This window comes from Arvicanthis niloticus, chromosome 8, assembly GCF_011762505.2.
Source record: "Arvicanthis niloticus isolate mArvNil1 chromosome 8, mArvNil1.pat.X, whole genome shotgun sequence".
Lineage (NCBI taxonomy): Eukaryota > Metazoa > Chordata > Mammalia > Rodentia > Muridae > Arvicanthis > Arvicanthis niloticus.
The window spans coordinates 47,458,916-47,478,900 of NC_047665.1; the positions used below are offsets into that span (position 1 = coordinate 47,458,916).

Sequence of the window (19,985 nt, forward strand, 5' to 3'; positions counted from 1 at the left end):
AGCTTGGTATATTATATTATACAAAGCTATTAACTATGTTGGTATTATAGTGTGCCATGCTATACTGATATCATACATATATACTATAGTACACCTAGCTATTAACTATCTTGATATTATATTATCTTGTATTATACTATCTGGCTATTATGCTACATTACATTTTATATTATATTATACATAGATATTAACCACATTAGTATTAAATTATATTGTGTTGTATTACATTAATTATTTTGGTATTCTATTCTATTATTATATTATATTATATATAGCCAGTAATCTTGGTAGCCAGGCCCCTAGAGCTGGCACTGTCATCAGGGCTATTCAGCTGATACTCACAGGAATATGGAGAAAGGCTTTGGCTTCTGTCTTCTTCATAGTGTTTCTCTCCAGGGGCAGGCGTTCAATCTTCCCAGTCTGGGCAAAGAGTAAGTGTGTCCCTGGAGGTAGGGGGATGACGGCTGTAGGCACTACTGGTCCCTGGTGAATAGGAGGAGCCACTGTACTCAGACCTAGAGGGCAAGAGATGGTCAATGCATGAGGGTTGTGAATATCAGAAATGTACCGGTGCATTCTCAAGCATGCAGAAACACCCATCAATCCATGTGTGAGCACACAGGTACACATACATGTGCATATATATGTACATATGAAGATTTGTGTATATGTGCTCATGCACCCATCTACATATCACCGATGTCCTAGGTCTCGTCACATTTACTGTATTCAAACAGCACCACCGACCACACAATACCCATTTTCTGTCTGAAAACTCCAGAGACAGAATGTCTTCAGCCAGTCAAAGGGCATTTATGAAAAAGACAGGGAAGAACACAAGTTTAGTAGGTCTAGTGGGGTAGTTTTGCTCCATCTTATACAATGACTTGATTATTTATGTTCTGGCTGGATGTTGGGCTGGTGTGAGAGCCAAAGCAGTGCTGGGAACAATTGCACCAACACCTCTGTCTTCAGGGAGCGACATTATCTTTAACACTGAATGAAGAAAGCTGTCAATGAGGGCACCTGTCCATTGCTATGGGGTGGGGCATCCTCTGACCTCATAAGCAAATGACCACTTAGGCAAAGAGGGAGAGAGGGAGAGTTAGGAGCATGTAAACAGGGAGAGCAGGCAATACATCCACTAGCACAGATCATTCTAGTCACTGAGTCTACATATCAGCTGTCTACTTACATGGGGGTCTCATCCCAGGTGGGGTACGGGTACCCTCCAGCTCCCGACCATCTCGGTCCACACACCAGCAGTAGCCAGTGCTGTAGTGACACTGGGTGGATACATAGTGCCCATATTCATCACACTGGGGTACATACATCCCCTGCAGTATGGGACGTTGTGCATCTGCTGCTCCGGCTGCTCCAAGGATGTGCTCTCTTTCCAGTTGACACCGGGTTTTGCCCACCTCTGTCAGTGACAAGCAAAGCAGGCTGTCAGTTGAGTCAAACATGCTGTGCCCAAATGCCACTTGTAAAACTTGGACCACAAAGGTGACCTGTCATCATTGGGTTTCTATTCATTTTTCTTTTCAAATTTAAGGCACCATTATGAGAGCCAGGGATGTAACTTAGTTGACAAGAATGCTTGCATAGCATGCAATGAGTCCTTGGCTCAGAAGTTCAAGGTCATCCTCAGCCATGAGTTCATGACTAGCTTGATTTTGTCTCAAGAAAAAAAAAAGGCTTATGGTTTTTAAAAGCTATACCATGCCATGCATGGTGGCACACGCCTTAAATCCTAGTACTTGAAACAGGTGGATTCTGTAATTTCAAGGCCAGCCTGTTCTATGTAGTAATATCCTGTCTTTGAAAAAAAAATCAAAATATCATTTATACATGTAGATTTTCTTTCCTACACAGTTCTTTTGAATTTTTAAAAAGTAAGGCAAACCAGACATAAAATAAAAGGAAATACTTTAAATGAGCAATTCAGTGGCATTTGGCACATTCACGGTGATGACCAGCTATGGCTGTTCATATCTGAACCATTTCTCATCTTAAAAGAAAACCTCATGCCTAGAGAGCAGATGCTGCCATGTCTCCTTCCTCCCCACCCTAAAAGTTCCCAGTATCCATCCTTTCTGTGGACTTTCCCATTTTGTATATTTCACACCAATGAAATCATAGATCATATGGCCTGGCATCTGACTTCCTTCTCTTAGCAGATCTCCCAGGCCCATCCTCACTGTGATGCCCATCCATCCTCTCTTTCAACAGCTGAAGAGTACTGCATCTTATATCAAAGCCACATGTTTTTCAACCATGTTTCCACTAATGGATGGCCTCTGGACTTTGTTATAAGGCATTTTAAATTAATCTTAAATTCTTCTTTTACCCTTTCAAGCTTAGTGTGATCTACATTGAGTCCAAACCCAAGAGTTTGGAGACTAAAGACCATGAGACACTCAGCAGCTTCTGCATGTTTTCCCCTATGTCTGCGTTGAAACCTGGCATCTAAACTGCACAGTTCAGATTCCAAAGCAGGGAAATACCATTATACAAGAAGCTTGGGAAGCTGGGTGATGGTGTAAGCCTGCAATCTCAGCACGTGGGAGAATGCTAACACAGGAGGATTAGAAGTTCAAGAACAATCTGTCTCGAGCAAAATAAAACTTGACATAGAATAAACAACTCCTGAACATGCAGAGCTACAGCTGGGTTGGACATTCTCTGGAGTCTAGCCACCATGGGGGCCAGTAGAGTGGTCACCTCTGAAGCATGAATCACAAAGAGACACTGAGAAGCATCCAGTCTCCATGCTACTACTGCTGAGAGCTATATTCATCCAAGTCTTAGGACTTCTTCCTTCCAGGCCTTTCCATGAGTTGTTCTTTGTGTGAAGGTCCCCTTAACTTCCCGGCTGAACCCCTTTTCCATTGCCTGGTCAATCCTTGAAGACTGTGTTGAAGCACTAATTTCCTGTAGGAAGACTTCTCAAAACCCCTTCCCCCATGCTGAGTTCAGTGTTTCAGGTGAGCTCCCAGGCCCTCCAGGTGGTCCCCAAGGTACTAAGACCAGAGACTCTAAGGTCCCATGACCTGAAGTTGTTCTCTGGCTCCTGGGCAGACTTGGGGCTCTCACAGGATAGAGACTGGCTCTTTTCTGCATTACTGAGGATGTACTATCTCCTGGATCCAGAGTGGCATGTGGTCATGAGCCATGATTGACACGTGGGTGCTGGGAGCAGAATTCAAGTCCTCTGCAAGAGCAGGAAGTACTCTTAACTCTTGACTCGTTGCTCCAGTTTCCATCTGGTTTTAACACCAAAGGAAAAACTAAAACTCAAAAAGAGTAAGGGAGTCCTCAGAGTCATAGTACTGGAAGTGACTTGGTACAAATTACAACTGAAATCTGTGGATTCCTGATCCAGCCCCTGCTCCTTTTGGCCTTGAGTTTCTGCACCCACCTTCCCAGCAGTCAGGCTGGCTCCCACACAGTGAACACAATAATACGATGATGACCTCGAGGGTTAATCTTCATGGTCAGTGTGACTGGGTTTGGAATCACCTAGAAGACCCAGCTGTGGGGGTGCCTGAGAGGGTGTTTCCAGAAAGAACTAACTGAGGAGATTAAGCCTACCCTGAATGTAAGTGGCACCCTGAGGTAGGCTCCTAGAGAGCTGAGTACCTAAACTCATCTGTCCGCTTCTTGACTGCAGACCAAGAATGACCAGCTGTTTTCTACTCCCATTGCTATGTCTTCCCTTTAGTAGGATGGCCTGTATCCCCTCAAGCCATGAGCCAAGATAAACCCTTTCTTAAGTTGGTTTTCTTGAGCATATTGTCATATCAATGAAAAAGGCAACAAGCACCATCATGTTTTTATTTCCTTAACGTATCAGTGAAATAGCCTGAAAGTTCCCAGAAGTTCTCCTCTCAATATTTCTGTCCTTAACCACTTTTCCAGCTACAGTGATGTCTGCATGTGTGTGCATGTGTGTGTGTGTGCGCGCGCGCGTGTGTGTGTGTGTGTGTGTGTACACTTTATGTGCATATGTGTAGAAGTCAGATATCATTCTTCAGTTTTCCTTGTTTATTCTTTGGACAGACTACTTGGCATAAGGCTGACTGATTAGGGTCCCCCTGTCTCTGTTTCCTCGGCACTACAGTTTCAAGCATGAGTGTGTCCAGTTTCTAAATGCAAGATCTAGAGACTGAAGTCTTCTTCTTTTTTTTTTTTTTTTTTTTTTTTTTTTTGCGTTTTACCAACTGAGCTATGGCCCCAGCCCCCAAGCAGAGCATTTAAGAGAGTGAGGGCTATTTCCTTTTATGTAACAGACAGACTTTTGTGTTGATATCCTGTTGGACAATCGAAAGTTCAAATCATCTGGAATAGACTGTGAAACTTTTAGAATTATCTCAAATGTATAAGGAAAGGAAATCTCAATTCTGAGTCAGGAAATAGACCTTGAAGAACAGAGTGTTTATAAAACACGGTGTGTTTTCCTAGACTTCCAGGAATGAATCCTTAGACTGGCAAACAGGCAGCAGGAGTGGCCAAGAATTAACACCCTAGGGAATTTTGCATCAAGGACCTGGGAGATCGGGTGGGGACAATTGAGTCAAGAAGACACTTTTTCTGAGTTTATTTCTGGTTGGTAAAATAATTATCAGACAAGCTATTTCTTCCGTCTGACTCAGCTGTAAGAAGGAATGCATAGTCCCTTGATATGTCTGAGAGCAGACAGGAAGTCTGGGGTAGTTTTTCTTGAGATGGCAGCAAAGAGAGTGAAAGGAAATGAGGAGAAAGAAGAGGCAGCCCATTTGTGGTCCCTGGATTTGCATTCTACTTGTTCTCTTGGTTACATTTGTGATGTTGTCAAATGAAAGGCCAGTGCAGCCCTGGTGTAGAAGAGAGGAGGTAGCTAAGAAGTCCAAGTCTCTCTATCAGAGGATAGTCAGTAATGGGGAGCCTGTGGCTACTCAGAGGGAGATGATGTGCAGAGGAGCCACTCATTCACTTGCTTCCTATACAGTCTGAGCTCCCTGTAGGGACCATCTGCTCCCACTGACTACATAGACTCTTGCACAACCATGACACATATCTGTGAGTAGAGCAAGGTGGATGGCATGAATGGTGCCCATACTTTCTTGGCTTTGGGACATCACTAGCTGCTGAATAGACACATCTACCCAGCATGGCTATGCTTCCAAGAATACAATGTCTCCAACATGGTCCTTATCGGGGAGTCCCTAGAAATTTCTTAAGAACACCAATTACAATAAAAACATTAGATGTCTACTTGTGAACGTGTCAAGCCCCTGCCCAACATGAATCCAAAATGCCGGATGGGAGGGAAGCTCAGGAAGAGGCAATGAACAGGCAACAAGGAAAGGGAAGACAATGAGGGGGAAATGGAAAAAGGCATCAAACACTAGGAAAAGTAAATGGCCTCTAGTCTCTGTGCTGCTGCTGTTGCCACTGTGGGAAATGCCATTATAGCTTTTTCCCAGACCAAAACCCTGGGGGGAGCCTCAGACCTCTTATCTGCTTTATTTGTATTATAAACACTCACTGGAAACTGCCATGAAAGGCTCAGACCGTATAGGTGGGAGGGAAGAGGAGAATCATTTCTCAGGGAGTCCAGGGGGAGACGTGGTTGTTACGGAAACAAAGGGGCTTACTGTTTGTCTTTGAGTCTGTGGTGATGCACAGCTTCATGGCGGGGAATTCATGGTAGAGGAAAATGAGTCACATCATGGTGGCCAAAAGAACAAGAATAAGAAGGGGCTGGATTTCAGCATTCCCTTCATTGACCTATGGTCTCCAGCCCTATCTCCTAAAGTTTCCTTCCCCAAAATGAGTTCTCTTCCTCCTTCCCCCTCTTCCTCATCTCCATTGGGAATTGAGGCTGGGACCTCACATATACTAGGCAAGTACTCTACCACTATACTATATCCCCTTTCTACAACAAAACAAATAAACAAAACACATTTATTCTGTGTGTGTGCGCGCGTGCGCTCGTACATGTAAACCTTTTATAATTTATCTCAGCATTATCTTTTGAGGTTTATCTATTGCTCCAGTCCATTTGTTTTGCCTGCTGTCTGTTATTTCAAAGTACAATTTAAACTAAAATTCATCTTTCCATTCTTCTTGTTGCTAGATAGTTAGGGTTTTTTTCTGATTATAAATGATACATAAACATCCTTGTAAATTTCTAGTGCATGCCCTCTTGGGTATATAACCGGATGTTGGATTTCTTCTGAAAACAACATTAAATAAATAAACCATCTTAGCAGATGGCTCTTACTGACATTATCAGTATCCCATCGCCACATCCCAGACTGCAGGTCTAGATCTGTTTCTATTTAGTAAACAGAGCCTTAAAGACAGGGCAAGGAGTCAGACTTAAAAAATTGAAACAAAAACTTAGACATCTGTTTCTCTTTGAACTGGAGATTTGAAACCAGCCCACAGATATGATGAATGCTGGCTGTTTTAACAGCAGCTGGAACACCTCACTCAACTCAAGTGGCCAGGACTGCTTCTCTGTGTCCTTCCCAGCAAAATCTGTGGGCAGAGCTATAGCCACAACCTATGATTTCAGAAACAGAAGGTGGCCCTCTTCTCCTTTGGCAGTGATTTTTTTTTCATTTTTAAAACAGTGTGTGTGTGCATGCGTGTGTGTGTGTGTGTGTGTGTGTGTGTGTGTACATACATGCACGCACATGTGTATTCATGGGTACACCAATCCCAAGTGAGAGAGCCTATGTGGAGGCCAAAGAACAACTTGTAAGAGTCTCTCCTCCCACCATACGGCCTGCTGAGCCATCTCACTGCACTCTCTTCCTGCTTCTTAGTCACCACTGAGAACTCAGCTTTGCTCCATGCTCTCATCCCAGCCCAAAGCAACAACATCAACAATGATCTGACATCATGAACCGAAACATAACTTCCCTTCTTCAAGTTAAAGTCTTGGGTATTTTGTTCTCTCGACTGGAAAGTGACAAACACAGATACTGGGCATGCCTAGTAGGTTCTGTATAGCTGGCAGCCAACTATGCTCATTTGTTCAACAGGGTTTCCTGAGAGTCTTACCAGTTCCTAGTCTCAAACCCAGCCTGGCTTGAGGCTTCTGGGTGCCTACATACCAGGGAGCAGCAGTTCCCAAAGCTACATATATTCAGGTCAGTAACGGTGATGTAGAACATTACATACTTTAAACCTTCCCCGATCTTGGGCCCTTCAGCTCAATCCCCATCACATATTCCATTCCCCAACACCCTCAGGCTTCTGCTGATTTATGTCAATGTGGCTGGACAACAGGATGCCCAGACATTCGGTCACATCACCCTGAGTGTTTCTGGAAGGCACTCTTTAGGTTGACATTCTGTGTACACTGTTCTTCCTGGCCTCATTCAGTCATGTAAAGACATAAACAGAACACAGAAAAACTTGCTCCATTTCTGAATAAATAGAACTCTTGCCCAGACATGGTAGCACATGACTTTGATCCCAGCATTCTGGAAGCAGAGTTAGGAGGATCTCTGTGAGTTCAAGGCCATCCTAGTTTACATAGGGAGCTCCAGGATAGCCAGGGCTACACAGTAAGACCCTATGGGTGGAGAGAGAGAGAGATAGAGAGAGAGAGAGAGAGAGAGAGAGAGAGAGAGAGAGAGAGAGAGAGTGTTTCTGTATGAGAGCCTCCAAACCATATGTCTTGGGTCACAAGGCTACTAGTTTCTAGACTGGAATTCTACCATAAACTTTCTTGGTTCTATGGCCTTCACACCTGAACTAAAAGGTTATTGGCTTTCTTGGGTTCCCTGCTTCCTGAAAACAGATGCTAGGGTTTGACAGTCTTTAAAATGACAAGATTCAATTTCTTGTGTGTGTGTATGTATAATTCTCTTGATTCTGTTTCTTTATAGTACCCTGGTAAATAAAGCTCAATGCCCAGTTTTATCCTGTGCTGCTGACTCCAGTACCTAGGAACCAATACAATCTAAAATTCCAGCATGGTTTTGGGTCCTTTGAGATATCCCCTAAAGCTGTGTACTATGTGCTTCTGCACTAGAGCCTGTGGTCTAATTTACAACCCACAGAACTCTGAGAACTTTCCATGGACCACTTCCTTACATCCCCTTCTCCCCAGGCCATCAAATCTTATGAACACATTCATAGGCCATCAACTCCTAACACCCCCATCTTACCTCCAGGCATACACCGGAAGCCATCCCCCTGATAGCCAGGTTTGCACTGACATGTGAAGGAGCCTGGTGTATTGTAGCAGAAGGCATCATGGTGACATTGGCTGTGTTGGCATTCATCCACATCTGCAAAACAGTCACAGGCCCAGAGACCATGTTATTGCTTCCAGAATTTGTTGATACAATAATTTAATCCACACACTCAAATCTATGTGAATTTGCTTCTAATTGGAGACCAGAGACTCACTGAAACACACTAAATGTTCATTTTTAAGACACTAATAACCCAACTTCTGTCTTCTGTACATTTACAAATGTGTTTCACGTAACAATAATCTTTCCAGGAAACATCGAACTTACAAAAAGGAAAAATTTGCACTGTCTGATGTTCCCTCTTTATTGTAATAAGTAGCTCCTAGAACACTTGAGTGTTTACAGAGGAAAATTATCCAGTCAACAATAGAGAAACCGTATCTCTGAAATCTTTACTGAACTAAATGCAATGGGTTCAGTATAATATTGTATAATTTTACAAACCAAGGGCCCTCAGTTACACTGTTAATTACTGTTACAAGTCCCCCTGGCAGCTAACTATAGGCTGATCCCAAGCCTGGAAAAATTCTATGGTGTTATTTCTTCTCTGACTTCAAACTGGGAATTTCATTTCTTGCACAGGTAAGAGCAAACCCATTACATACAAAGGTGGATGTTAAGCTCTTCACAAGCAAGGACTGTTTGTGTTTTCAAAAACAAGCCAGCCTCAGTTCCCAGGAAAGAGCAGCTACCTAACTGCCTGCCTTGGAGGCAGGGGAAGCTAAGCAGGTCCCAGATGAGGTCAACTTTCCAAGAAAATGCACAATTCCAGTTGCTGGCAAGATAGAAAAGGCCACCCTCGTGTTCAATGGAGCAAAAGGAATACATGTTCTTTATATACATGGTTGTTGATGATCAGCACGTAGTAAGTACTACCCAGGCCCCTGTTTCAGGGTATACAGGGAAATTTGGAGCCACCACATACCTCGGCAGGCTCTGCCATCCCCAGAGAAGCCAGGCAGACAGGAGCAGGTATAAGAGGAGCCACCCATATAGATGCACTGAGCTCGCTGGGGGATATCACAGTTGTGGAGACCAGTTTCACAGTAGTTGATAGGACGTTGGTCCTCAGCAGCTTAAGAACAAAGAAATGAATGAATGCCTTTGGAAGAAAGTCTCAGAGCAGGCAGGTACCCTTCCAAGCTCTCTACATACCAGTGATTTGGCTCAGTGGTGCTCTGAGAAGGGGACTATGTCTGGATGCTGCTGAGGTCCAGACCATACCATTTCATATAGTCACCTTCCATACCATTGAGCCTAAAGTTTCACGCTCCTGAAGTGTTCTACCAATGAGCTGCATCTCCAGCCCAAGGTAGCCTAGAATTTACTCTGTAGGCCAAGGAAACCTTGAATTGTGATCACCAACTCCACCTCAGCCTCCTAAGTAGCTTAAGTGACAGGCCTGGGGTTACAGGCCTGGCATGTTTTTGAGCAACGGAATCCATTATTCAAGCAGCTTATGCAGAATTTGATCTATAGACAAATGGAAGGCTGGGGGTCCAGGGAAGAAGACAAGGATTGGCTTGTGACTCCTCTGTGTCTTCCTAGGCAGCTCCTTGAGGCGCCTCCAAGGGCTCCGAAGGCTTTAAGAAATGATTGTGTCCATTTTGAAGATGGAGAGCTAAGGCCTGGGAGGTTAAGTTTCTTGCTGAGAACTTATGTCTGGGAGAAGACATTGATTGACATAGCCTCAGACAGCACTCTGCTCCCCAGCACCCCCCTACCCCACCCCACCCCCACTCTCTAGTGAGTGTGGCCTTAGGGAATGGGCAGACCCATGCCAATCTGCCTCTTTCACATAGACCCCAGGTTAGATCTCAGTAAGATCTAACTCTTCACAGTCCACCACCCATACTGACCCAATGAGGGATGACAATGGTATTACACTAAAAGAAAACTTTAGAACCTCCCCCAGAACAAAACTCATAGGGAAAAGTCAGGCCAAGAAAACTGATGTTCTCTGCTAGGACAGAAAAAATAAAAAAAAGTTTCAACACAGCAAGCTAAAAATCTCAGCCCTGTGCAACAAAAAGGGCTGGCCTCCTTGGTGCACAGATGTTTGGGTCCCACTCAAATCATGAGAACTGCCTGTTCCCTCCCTCCCTCCCTACAGACTCCACCTCATCCAGACCTTAGCTCCTCATCCAAGCTCTGTGATAGAGCAAAGGGAACACATGTGTACTACACAGTAAACAGCCAGGGAGCACACAGGGACAGGACAATGACGGGCACAGTTAGTTTCTGTTTTGACTCATGCTGACATGCATGTCCTGTTCAGCGTGTTAGCCTGTAGATCTGGGAATCTCCAAGAATCTTTGAGCTGTGGTTCTTGGAACTTGGGCTGGGGATACAGAACGAGGAGGGTGCTCGCTGAGTGTGTGTGAGACCATGGGTTCCGTCCCCGGTCCTGAATAAACTGGGCAAGGTGATGCACGCCTGTGATGCCAGTGTTCTGGAGGGTCGAGGTGGGGAGGTAAGTTCAAGGTCACTCTTGACTACACAGTGAGTTTGAGGCCAGCCTGTGATACATGAGACCCTGTCTCAAAAATTTAAAATGCCATGGAAATAACACACCAGCTTTAAGTGGGCAGGGTGGGGTGAGTGACATTTCAAAAACTTGTTCTTCTTAACTGGCCCAGTATCTTCCTTATCAACATCAATCGGGAACATAATTGGCCTAATGAATTAATACAAATCAATGTACTTTAGTAAGTCTTAAAAGCTGTGCTCCGGCTTGTGGTTTATTAAATTAAGATTATAAATGGAATGCTGCCAAGTGGGATTTCCTTTCTGAGGTAACTCAGGTAGAACTCAATCTAAGGCAGCTAAGAGCGTAAAGGTGCTTGAAGACGGCCCTTCACCATGAATTCCATGGCTGCTAATGACACAGAGAATGAAGCCTCACAGCTTCCATTGCCATTAAATGTATGCCGAAAATGAGCCAAGCAAATGTATAAGCAAGTGCCACAGAGAGCGCAGAGCGGGTAAGATGAGGTATCGCTAGCATGCGGTAGTATATATCACAAGAACACTCCTGCTCCTGGCAACTGTGACCATCTAAGGGAGCAGAGGGCAGAGCTTCTTCTTCTCCCCCTTGTAACCAGCCCCTCTCTTTCCTGCCAGGATCAAAATCTATAACCAGGCCTTTCCCACAGAGATAGTCTCCCCAGGAAAATTTCTTGCAGAACTTACCCACACATACTCCCCTGTCTGAGAAGCGGTAGCCCTCCACACACTCACAGCGGAAGGTTCCTGGGTGATTGTTGCAGATGGCGTAATTCCCACAGCGGGAAGGCTGCTCTGAACATTCATCAATATCTGCAGCAAATTGTTGATTAAAAAAAAAAAAAAAAAAGACAGACTTTTCAAACCTCATGAAACATAGTCAAGCAGAAAGCATTTTCCTCAGAGAAGAGATCCATTTGAAGACACATTTTTTCTACATACCCAAAGTGATATAGAATAGATATTGAGTTTTGCCCTTTACATAACTTAAGGTGCAACCCTCAGTTCGTTTTTTCTAAGTGATGTATGTGTGCTTCCTGCTGAATGAATGACCAAGGGGACACACATTAAAACAAGCTACACACACTGGAATGGCAAAAACACATTTGAAAAAGCAGAAGTCTGCTCTTGCAGAGGATCCAGGTTTGGTTCCCAGAGTAAAAGTAAATAAATCTTTAAAATAAACTACCTTTCTTCAGTTATGATTATAGAGAAAGGCTGGACAACTTATGGCCAATTGAGAACTTTTCAATTATAGTGTGTGTGTGCGTGCGTGTGTGTGTGTGTGTGTGTGTGTGTGTGTGTGTGTGTGTGTGTGTGCTGTGTGTACAGTTCAAGATTTAGGCTCTTGGACTGTGGACTTTGTTAGGAGTACCCGGAAGGGGAGAGAGAAGCATGGACGGGAGATGGGAATGAGGATGGGGGTTCTGCCCCTATCTGCCAGCTGCTTCTTCCACACAGAGAGCACAGTCTTTCATGCCAACCACCAGCTCCCAGAACACTCCCGGCAGGTGGCTGGACCCCTGTGCTGGGCTGCAGTCTGAAGGCTCAGAGCAAACAGCACCAGAACACAACATCAGCTTCCCATCTAGAAGCCAGGGCCACGTCGTGAAGGGAACTTGTCCAAGCCCCTTCCTCGCTGGGAACAGTTACAGAGACGGAAGATGTGTTATGCAAGAGCTGCAGAGGCTACAGCAGGCCAAGAGGACCTTGGCGTAGTGGGGTCCCGGAGGACTGCTCCCACACTATCAGGTCTGTAAGGATAAATCAGGCTAGACACCACTGTTTCTATAGGAACAAGACCCTCCCAGTGTCCCCACTAAGATCTCATGGTCTTTACAGTTTGTAAAATGTTCATGTGTGATTTAAATCTTTTCTGTTAACTGAGTCCATGTCTTGACCCTTTGTTGATGGACATTGTACCCCTGGTAACTATGGCAACCATCTGTTCGTATCACCCCATAACATCTGCTTGAAGAGGATTGTTTTCAACATCTGGTCAACATTCTTTCTGAAAAAGAGGAGAACCCCTTTTTAGCTGAATAGGAAAACCGTGGATTATTTATTTTTATTTTAAAAAGCTTTTTTTTTTTTTTGAAAAAAAAAAAAATGTTCATCAAAAAATCTTCATGTAGCCCAGGCTGTCCTCAAACTTGCAATCCTTTCTGCTTCCACTACTGGGTGCTGGGATCATAGATTTGTTCCACACACTGTTTGGAATTACTTTTAAATTGTTGTTATTGTTGTGTGGGATGTGTGTGACAGTGAGAGTGCTAGGATTTGAACTTGGATTATGAGACTCGGAGTCACCAGTTCTAGGTTAATTCTTTGTTTTTTTTTTTTCCCCACAGTGACTAGTCTTGGTACATTTTCAATGACTCTAAGTCTCTACAAGTTATTTCTTTTATAAAGGCCTTGCCCTTTGTGGAGGTTACTGACATGTGGAATGCTTTTTAGAAATATCCCCTGAGATATTAACTGATGCTGCTACTCTAGATTACAATTTAAGGGATATGTGGGTGCCATTGTGATGTGAACTCCAGGTGAATTACTGAGCTCTAAATTCCCCCCATCCCCCCAAAAAATCTCTTCCAGATTACACAGGAAACTCACCAGGAGACAACTAAAGCCAGCCTCGTTTTGCATGTCATGGTTCATCTATCCCACCATGGACTTGACTCACAGAGCTTCACCCTAGTTCCCCTCTCAGGAATCTACCCGGGTTAAAACAACACGCAGATCCAGAGGCTTAATGTGACTTCCTGTCAAAAGCCTCATGTCCAGATGCATTAACACCAAGGCTTGTTCTGGAAACTCAGAACAACAAGGAGCCTGACTCAGGACATCCCCACATTCCACCAGGCTAATATTCCAGGACAATGACTGACCATGGACAAAAGCAAGTACATGCATGGTTACCCATCTTCCTGAACAAGGCTGGCCAAGGATTTCCAGGGACAGTGGCAGAGTGTACAAAGTCACAGGGAGGGGGGTGCATCTCTGTGTGTCTTAAGAGGAGCTTAAGCTCTGGGACCAAGAGCTGCTTGGGAAGGTCACAATAAGCAACAGGAGACACATCTCCGCAGGTGATGGTAATATTGATGGTCATCTAGATGGGACCTAGAATTACGTAGGAGATGAGCCTCCAGGCGTGGCTGTGAGGGATTTTTTTTAGATTAGGTTAATTGAGATGGGAAGACTTGTTCTAACCATCTACAGAACCATCCCATGAGCTGGGGTCCTGGACTGAATGAAAAGGAGACAGCTCAATAAGAAGCAGTGTTCATCTCTGTCTGCTTATCGACACCAGTGTGACCAGCTGCTTTAAGCTCCTCCTGCTGTGTCTTCCCTGCCGTGATAAATCATAACGTCAAACTGTGAGCCAAAAGTAAAACCTTCTCCTCCTCAAGTCACTTTATCAGGTATTTTATCACAGCAACTAAAAAAGTGACTAATAAACCATGCTCCATCGATATGTAGGTGGCTGATGACATTAAACACAGACTGAGAAGGTCTGGAGACCTAAAGGGATCCCTCATATCCAACATGGTCCCCCCAACTAGCACCTTCATGGCAGGGCTCCATGCACATAAAATCGCATAAAACATCACCATGCTGCTTGAAACTGTCCCTATCCAATGTAGCCATTCATTACAGGAACACTGACAATCACAAGCAAGTCAGTTCTTCTGTCTTCTTTACCATGCCCTGTGAGCACCAGCTACACAATGTCATCAGCAAGGCACCCAAACGATCACATCACCCACAAGCACAAACCTCCGCTTGCTGAGTGTCTCAGGGCACTATGAGCAAGCATCCTATAGGGATGGGTCGCTCCAAAGCAACCTCTCCCACCCGATGCCCTACCGATGAGATCTACATACCAGACCTGCCTATTGCTAGCAAGATGGGATTCTAGACCTGATACAGCCTGATTCTCAAATCCTAAACATGTTGGGCTTGCCAGGGCTTATTCCCTAGACACACAGGGATGAGTGTGGGACAGCAGCCCATTTTGCTGGATAGATACTTGTGAGTGTACCACTCTAGATGTAGAAAACGACATCTAGCATTTCTCCTCATTAGTGAGGCTTCAGTGCAGGTTTAAGTGGCACTGGATAAAGTGCCTGACACTCTTGGTCTTAGCAAGGACAAGCTGTCCTTCGGTAAGAGATTGAAAATTCAGTTACCAACAAATATCAGGCTATCTACATAAAAGTCTTTGAAGTTAAATCTTAATTAATAAAATAATGGTTTTCAGCTGACATTCATTCTAAAGCCAAAAAAAAAAAAAAAGCCAGGATCAAAAGTAAGTGTTTTAGTTAGGAGAGATGACAGAGGTTCTGGTTAGTCAACAAAATGATGGACTGGGTACTAGGACTATCTTGTACCTCACTGGTACAATTAGGAATAAGTATGCTCTAATTGTATTTTGAGAGAAAAGTTTTACTTTAACAGGAAGAGTGATATGTAGGAGGAGCTAAGTGGGAAGGAGTACTGAGAGGAAGAGATGGAGTAAGGAGAGAAGATGAAGGACAGGAGAAGCTAGGTGATGAGAGAGAGAAAGAGAGAGGGGGCATGGAGGCAGATGTTCACAGGTCTCCACCAGTCAAAGATAGTTTTTATATCTAGGTCAGGTATTAGGTTACACTTCTGATTGAGCATTACCAAACTTATAAATCCTTTCATTAACATTAAAAAAAAATTGTATAAAAGCAAAAAGGAAAGGAGGGGCATGGGACAGGGGTTTTCTAGGGAGGGGAAATGGGGAAAGGAGATGGCATCTGAAATGTAAATAAAATATAAAATAAAATAAAAATTAATAAAATAAATGCTACTAGGAGGCAGGGCTCCAGATGCTCCAGTGAGAGATGTGAGTTACTCACTGGCTCACTTTAATGTCTGGCTCAGATTAATGCACCTCAGTTTCTAGGAAAGAAAAAGCAATACTGACAGAAAGTGTTGACCAAGTTACAGAGACATTGGTGCTTGGGAGATAAAGAAGGCAGCAAAGCCTTTGCTGTGCAGGCACAAGGACCTAAATGTGTCACCCACAGAACCCACACGGAAAGCAGAACATTGATGCACATGCTTGCAGTCACCCCAGCAGCGGAGATGCAGAGACAGGATCCCTGGGGCTTGTAGTGTTATTGGTAAGCTCCAAACCAAACTCTGTTTCAAAAGAAGTAGGCAGAATTCCTAACAACATCCAAGATGCCCTCTGGCCTCTGTATGCATGCAGTAACGTGTGTGTGTGTGTGTGTGTGTGTGTGTGTGTGTGTGTGTGTGTGTGTGTATGTGTGTTTATACAAAAAAATGGAGAAAATTGAACTCCTGTACACTGTTATGTATAGGAGTTAGGTAGACAGTAATGTGGTGTAGCTGATATGGAAACCAGCATGAAGGGTCCTCCAAAAACGAAGCACAGAATGATCTGCAGAATTGCTTTGGGGATTTTGCAAACAAAGCAAAACAACAACAAATAAAACCTGAAGGCAGGACCATCAACAGAAGCCATGTTCATGACACCCTTGTCTACCATAGTCAAAAGATAGGTGCAATATGCCCACTCACAAGGGACTACCAGCAGGTTCTATGGAGCACAGTTGGCTGTGCCTTTTGAAGGAAAGGTGCTCCCTTCATCTGAATGGATAGATGAGGAAAAAATTGGATCATGTGGTCCATTATACAATGGAATAGTATTCAACCTCCAAAGAAAAAAAGACATTCTTATGCATGCCATCAAATGGATGGATGCACCTTGAGGTGACACTTGCACACACAATCTTGGATCTTGAGTAAAATAAGCCAGTGACAAGGGATATGTGCTGTGGATCCCACATACGTAAGGTTCTAGAATGGTGGGAGACAGGAGTTGGGGATGAGGATGTGTCACAGTGTATTGGGAGTTGTGGTCTAATGAACACGGTTGTACAAGATGAGAAGGGTCCCAGCAAAGGATGATTGTGATAACTTCACAACAGTGTGAGTGTGTTGAATAGCACTGAACTGCAGGCTTTAAAACAGTTGAAAACAGCCAGACAATGTATACCTCTAATCCCACCACCTGGTAGGCAGAGGCTGAGAGGTCTTCAGTTTGAGGCCAGCCTGGGATTCTCAAAGGAGACCCTGTCTTAAAGCAAAAATAAAACCAAACAAGGAACTTTGCTCTGTTGCTGAGAAACATGTTAGGGCTGATAATGAAAGAGGCAGAACCCCCTGACGTTACCAAGGAGACAGCAAGTGGGTATACACAAAGCATTCACAATGCAGGTATGCCTTTCATGGTATGTTTGCATGTCACACAGTCAGCACATTCATTCTTGTTACATATACCCAGCTTCCTGATTTACAGAACCTGGAGGCTTCCTTCCAGCCTGATATCCCAGAACCCCACACATCAGAGCCCAAAGCAATACCATAGCAAGTGTGCCCGTCTCCTCGGAAGCCAACGGAACATTCGCAGGTGAACTGTGTTCCAGGGCCGGGGCGACACGCTGCATTGCTGTCACACCCATGGGTGCCGATGTAGCATGGATTCTGAAGGGCATCAGGGGAGCCATCTGTGAAGGTAAACACAGTGTTTAAGAACCTTCCAGAAGCCCTCCTGCCTCAGGAAGTAAGCCACTACTGCAGAAGAGCAGAGTAATGGGGACCAGGGCTTTCTATGTAGTACTACCATGGGACCATCCAGCTCTACCTTTCTAACATATATATATATGTGTGTGTGTGTATACATATATATACACATGTATGTATGTTAAATGGGAAATGTTTGAATGTTTATTCAAAATGGGAAATTCCCAATTTGAATAATTGGTCATCAGCTGGTAGTGCTGTTTAAGGTGGTTGTAGAATCATTGGGAGGTGACTTGCTGGAGGAAGTAAGTTACCAGTGAAAAACCTTGAGTTTACACCCTGGCTCAACTTCCAGTTCACCCTTTCTTCTTCCTGTTTGTAGGTGAAGACATTCTCTCAGCTTCCTGTTACAGCTGCCTGCTGTCACACCTCCCCCATCATGGATGACTTCTCTGGAACCTTAAGGTAAAATTATCTCTTTCTTTCATAAGTTGATTCTGGTCCTGGTATTTTATCACAGAAACAGAAAAGCAACTAATATAGCTATGATGTAGAATACTATTTAGCCATGAAAAAATATGACATCCGTTGATTCTGACTAACATGAAAGAACCTGGAAATCATTGTGTTGAATGAAAATAAGTCAGACATAGAAAGACAAATGTTGCCCAGTCTTACATGTGAGTGCTAAAAATGTTGATTTCACAGAAGGAGCAAGAATAATGACTACCTGAGGTGGGGAGGTGGAGGGTTGGGGAAAAGGATGGTTAAAAGGCCAAGGGTGTCACTGGATGGGTAAGGACTAATGTTTTGTGGAACGGTGGGGTAACCAAAGATGACAACAATTGACTACACATGCCAAAATAGCTAATAGAGATTTTGAATGTTCTCAGTATGGAGAAATGATACATTTGGAGATGGATATGCCTGTTTCTCTCATGTGATCACTGCTCATTGGATATGTTAAAATTAGTTAGCTCATATCTCACACTATGAACAATTATTAACGTGGTCCTTTAAAAATATTTTTTTTAGTTTTAAATTTTAAATAAAGTTTTGTTTGTTTTTTTGTTTGTTTTTTTGTTTGTTTTTAATGTCCACTAGAGTCATCAGTAGCCTTTGGCTGGTTTGCTCTGTGAGGGAACTCATCAGGATAGCATTCTGCCCTGGTAGCTCATGAATAAGCCCAGACACCCCTCTGAATAGGCCTTTGGTTGCATGAACAAAAGCAGGTCTGTTTGCCAAGAGCCACTGATGACCAGGCTTTTTTTTTTTTTTCTCTTTCACAGGATGTCTGACCATCGTTTTCTTCTATAGACAGAGAATAAAAGACTAAAATCCCAAAACCAAGAAGCAGTGATCGACAGGTCTGAGTGCTGAGAGCACAGAGACATGTGCAAGCGCACAGTCATTGGCCAGCCTGCGTGAACCCCCTCCTCCTTACCCCTCACAGGCCCGATGGAGTTGCTGAGGGCGTAGCGTAAGATCCTCTCCTCCTCGTTGTACAGGACAAACACACTGTCCACAGAGAGCTGCTGGGTGCTGGGCAGTGATGGCCTGGAGTCATCATGGGCACACTCCTGGAAGGTGATGGTCTGACGCCACTGGTAAATATGGGTGTGTGAGGGTGCAGCACCGTCCTGTTCAGGCCCGGTCACCGTGTACTCCCGGGTGGAGGAGGAAGTGATCACTGAGGTATGGGAGACAGACAGACAGATGTGAGGAGCTTTGTCAAAGGCCTTGAGGGCATCAGTAGCGGTTCCTGCCTACAATGAAATTGGACAACGGGCCTGCTGGAGCAACTTAAACAGGCCCATTTGTTTGTGCTTGGAGTCCTGTTGCTTCCTCCTCTCCTGTAGCAGCATCGGTTGGTGACTCTCGTTGGTGACTCGTTAGTGACTTGCTGATTCCTATCATCTAGAGACAAGCGAGGTCTGACAGAAAGAGCAGCTGCTCAGGAGGCGCGTCTGGACTCCTCCCACCACGTCCCAGCTGACCTCGGAGCCACCAACCTGGTACTAGCTGCTTTTGCCTCAGTTTCTCTCTCGGAGGAAGGAACTGTAAAGAGAATCTGATGAGGTCGCGTGTGTAAATTACATGGACTCTATATGGCCAGAGCCATTTGAACTGGTTTCCATAGAATCTCTCACTCAGGAATCAATAAATAGTGGTTGCTCCCAACCACCGTAGATTAAATAGCTCTGTGGTATTAAAAGATACAATGTGGAGTGTTTCGTAGCAGTTAATTTTGGAAAAATTATCAAGAGCGAACCTTAGCCAAGGAGAGGGGAGAAAGTCTCTCTATTCAAAGGATCAGTATTATAGCCCAGGCAACAAAGCCCTCCATTCCCCACCCCTTTTTATTAAGTATAAAAGACCCTTTTTATTTCTGAGTTCTGCTGTAGCCTGCTCCATATGAGAACCATGAAAGCCAGAGGATAAATAAAAGATCAGTGTCTGCTGTCTCCCATCCAGCTCCCATGTGCTGGCTGCCAGCAGGCCATCTGGCTGCAGGCTGTCTGGGGATCTCAGCCTTGTCTCTCCTTCCTTCCACAGACTCTCATCCCCTAAAAGGAGAATGAGACTCAGTTGCAAAGCCCTGGCTGTGGGTACCACATGCCTGGATGATACTTTAACAGT

At 44.3% G+C, this 19,985-nt stretch overlaps 1 protein-coding gene across 1 annotated transcript in view; it reads right to left on the bottom strand.

Annotated features, from left to right (window-relative positions):
- Nid1 (nidogen 1) overlaps positions 1-19,985 on the bottom strand; it is a 75,117-nt gene that overhangs the window by 11,559 nt on the left and 43,573 nt on the right. The window contains exons 8-14 of the mRNA XM_034509912.2: positions 18,790-19,035; positions 17,186-17,329; positions 11,454-11,579; positions 9,187-9,336; positions 8,172-8,294; positions 1,196-1,423; positions 343-515 (exon numbers count right to left, since the gene is read on the bottom strand). Coding sequence (XP_034365803.1) covers positions 343-515; positions 1,196-1,423; positions 8,172-8,294; positions 9,187-9,336; positions 11,454-11,579; positions 17,186-17,329; positions 18,790-19,035 — 1,190 coding nt within the window. The remainder of the gene's footprint in view (positions 1-342; positions 516-1,195; positions 1,424-8,171; positions 8,295-9,186; positions 9,337-11,453; positions 11,580-17,185; positions 17,330-18,789; positions 19,036-19,985) is intronic.